Here is a 2,777-nt window from a genome sequence, read left to right as displayed (position 1 = left end):
ACGCATGACAATCGCAGCTTCTGTCGAATCGCGATCTCGATTCCATTTCGATTTATCGTGCAGCCCTAATTCCAACCCCTAGTAAATTAAGCGCTCTGTTCAAATCATGCTAACACCAAATAAGGCTAGAACATGTATGTGTTGTCTTCAAAACATACTTTTTTCCCTCCCATCACAGCTTCCATTTGAGAAGGAGATCTATTATATTCAGCACTCCATGCTGTATCTTGTGCCAGTCTACCTCTTCAGAAAAGGAGGTGAGTTTCTGAAGTTTGGTCAAACAGTCGTAGTGCTGGAGCATGGATGGTATTTTAGCTTCCCTGTTGAAAAGTGAGCTATAGTACTGTTGAAATCAGTGCTGCATTATTTATAGAGCTCATCCAGCTATGCCAGTTGTGAAATGGCAGTTATGTTGACGTCAGAATGACACTTTGCGTGCCCAGAGTAAAGTATATACCAGTAAAGCAGTGACGCTCAAGAGAGAAATGAGCAGTGTTGGGTAAGTTACTGTTGTACAAATGACTAATTACTACTTTAAAATTGCAATTTGATTACATTACTAATTACTGCATTTAAAAAGTAATCAGATTACTAATTACTTTACTCTCGACTTTATTTTATTTTTCAAGCTATCGAACCTAAAAAATACACTACAAAGTGAAACTCATAGTTCTTTCAGTAATTTAATATTTAACAGCAACTTGAACGATCACTTGCATTTTTTCATGACAACAGCAATTTTCGATCGTACAGATTACTGAGTAATACATCATTTGAAACTGTAAAAGGTCTACTTTTATTTGTGTGTGCTCGCAATATCAACAAAACATTGTGCTTGTGTAAAATAAAGAAACGCGCCACAAAAATGAACGAAAACTCAGTGAATACTTCACACACAGATACGAGAAACATATCTATAGAAAGCTTGAAGTCACGTCGAAAACAGATATTCTCTGATAAAGTAATCCGTATGAAACCAACGCCAGGTCCAGGCTTTCCCGTCTGAGCGCATTATCTGTAATGGGCATGCGCAAATCAATATTGCGTAATTTTTTGTCATATTGAACAACAATAATTACCGTATTTGCATTATTGCACGGGGTAGGGTTTAGGGTTTGGGGTTCCGTCCGTAGCTGAATCCCTTCTAGCCACAACCAAACCCCCACATCACCTCCGTAAACAAAGCCGCAAGATTCCTCAAGTTCATCTAGTCTACGTTTAGTTTTTGGAAGAAGACGCGCTGTGAGGAATCAACCTTGTGTTTACTTCAGAAGAAGAACGCGATGCGACGCGCGGCTTGAGCAGCGGAGGAGATTATTCTGATGAGTCATTTATTCTTACTTATATTAGTGTTATTGTGACATAAACATGTACGCATTTCACGATTCTCAAGTACTTTTCCCCAAACTATAATGCCAGACTAAAATCGAGTGCAACATTTTGAAACATTTTCGTCTGCATTTTAGCTCGCATTCTCCGGTGAATTATTAAAGGGCGTACTGACCCACAAAACTTGATTTTAAAATGCATTTTACTGCATTTTCTTAACACTGCATTTGTAACTTAAGTAATGTCATTTTATTGACGTTAGTAACTGAAATCAAATTACATAAATTTAAAATGTAATGCATTAGTAATTAGAATACAGTAACGCGTTATACCTAACTCTAGAAGAGTTAAAGACCTAAGATATTAAGTCTTGTGTTCTGAAAAATGTATCAAAATATCGTTAGTTTTTGTTTAAATCAAGAAAAAATATTATTTTTCGCAGATGGGGTAAGAAAAATAATCTTGATTTAAAGGGAAACAAGATTATTTTTCTTGCCCTTTTGGAAGATATTTTTTCTAGATTCAAGAATGTTTAGATATTTGTACTGGAAAACAAGGCAAAAATACTAAGAAAGAAAATCTTTTTTGTTTTTGCAGTGTAACTAGACAACTGAACATCTGCATAATGTCTAGTCCACCTTTACAACTTATTCTGGCCAAGAACTGACCAAAACTGGTCTGAAATTATTTATGCAATTGTATATAATTGATTATCCACAGTATGCAGGTAATCCATTATGCACGCCACAGTCAAATTTAAAGCTCTCCCTGAAAAATCTCAAAAAGCTTGAGGGTTTAATGCTTGCAAGGGAAGAATTTAACAGAAGTATTGTAATTTGACTACTGTCATGTGAAGTAAAATTATTTATGTAATTATTATTCAATATTTATTTTAATGTTACAGTGCAGTTGTATTACTATAGCAATATATTTCTGCCTTACAGTTAATAATAAGATTAAAATATGGACTGGCTGTCTGAATGTGTGTGTGTGTGCCGTCTAAAGCGAAATTAACATGACATGGGGAAACTGAACATGCATAACACTTCGATAGACAGTTTGTGTACTTCAAATCAGAAAATGTTTCTAGCTTTATACACTAGTGTAGTATATTTGATAATCAAATAATGATCATTTATAAAAGGAATGTTCTGGGTTAAGTACAGGTTTAAGCTCTATGAACAGTATCTGTGGCAAAAATTGTAATGAATAATAACTAATTAAAAAAATGTCACAGATACTGTTCATAGAACGTAACTATATTATATAAAATAATTCAAAACAATTTCAGCCTTCAATTTGTAAAAAGGTAATGCTACAGTAATGCTCTCCGCCGGTACAATGGAAATCTAATTATCGATCTAAATCTACTATTTATCAAAAAAAAACAAACACTAGCTTTCTATTTTTTCTATTCTACTTGTTTTTCTTTGTGTGTGTGTGTGTGT

At 34.3% G+C, this 2,777-nt stretch overlaps 1 protein-coding gene across 1 annotated transcript in view; it reads left to right on the top strand.

Annotated features, from left to right (window-relative positions):
- Positions 1-2,777, top strand: part of LOC107695101 (transmembrane protein 164-like) — a 27,660-nt gene that overhangs the window by 16,284 nt on the left and 8,599 nt on the right. Inside the window, exon 4 of the mRNA XM_016494908.1 lies at positions 179-257. Within this exon, the coding sequence (XP_016350394.1) occupies positions 179-257 (79 nt within the window). The remainder of the gene's footprint in view (positions 1-178; positions 258-2,777) is intronic.

The sequence above is a fragment of the Sinocyclocheilus anshuiensis genome, unplaced genomic scaffold, assembly GCF_001515605.1.
Source record: "Sinocyclocheilus anshuiensis isolate Anshui unplaced genomic scaffold, SAMN03320099.WGS_v1.1 scaffold506, whole genome shotgun sequence".
Classification (NCBI taxonomy): domain Eukaryota; kingdom Metazoa; phylum Chordata; class Actinopteri; order Cypriniformes; family Cyprinidae; genus Sinocyclocheilus; species Sinocyclocheilus anshuiensis.
This window is presented reverse-complemented; position numbering and strand designations above follow the sequence as displayed.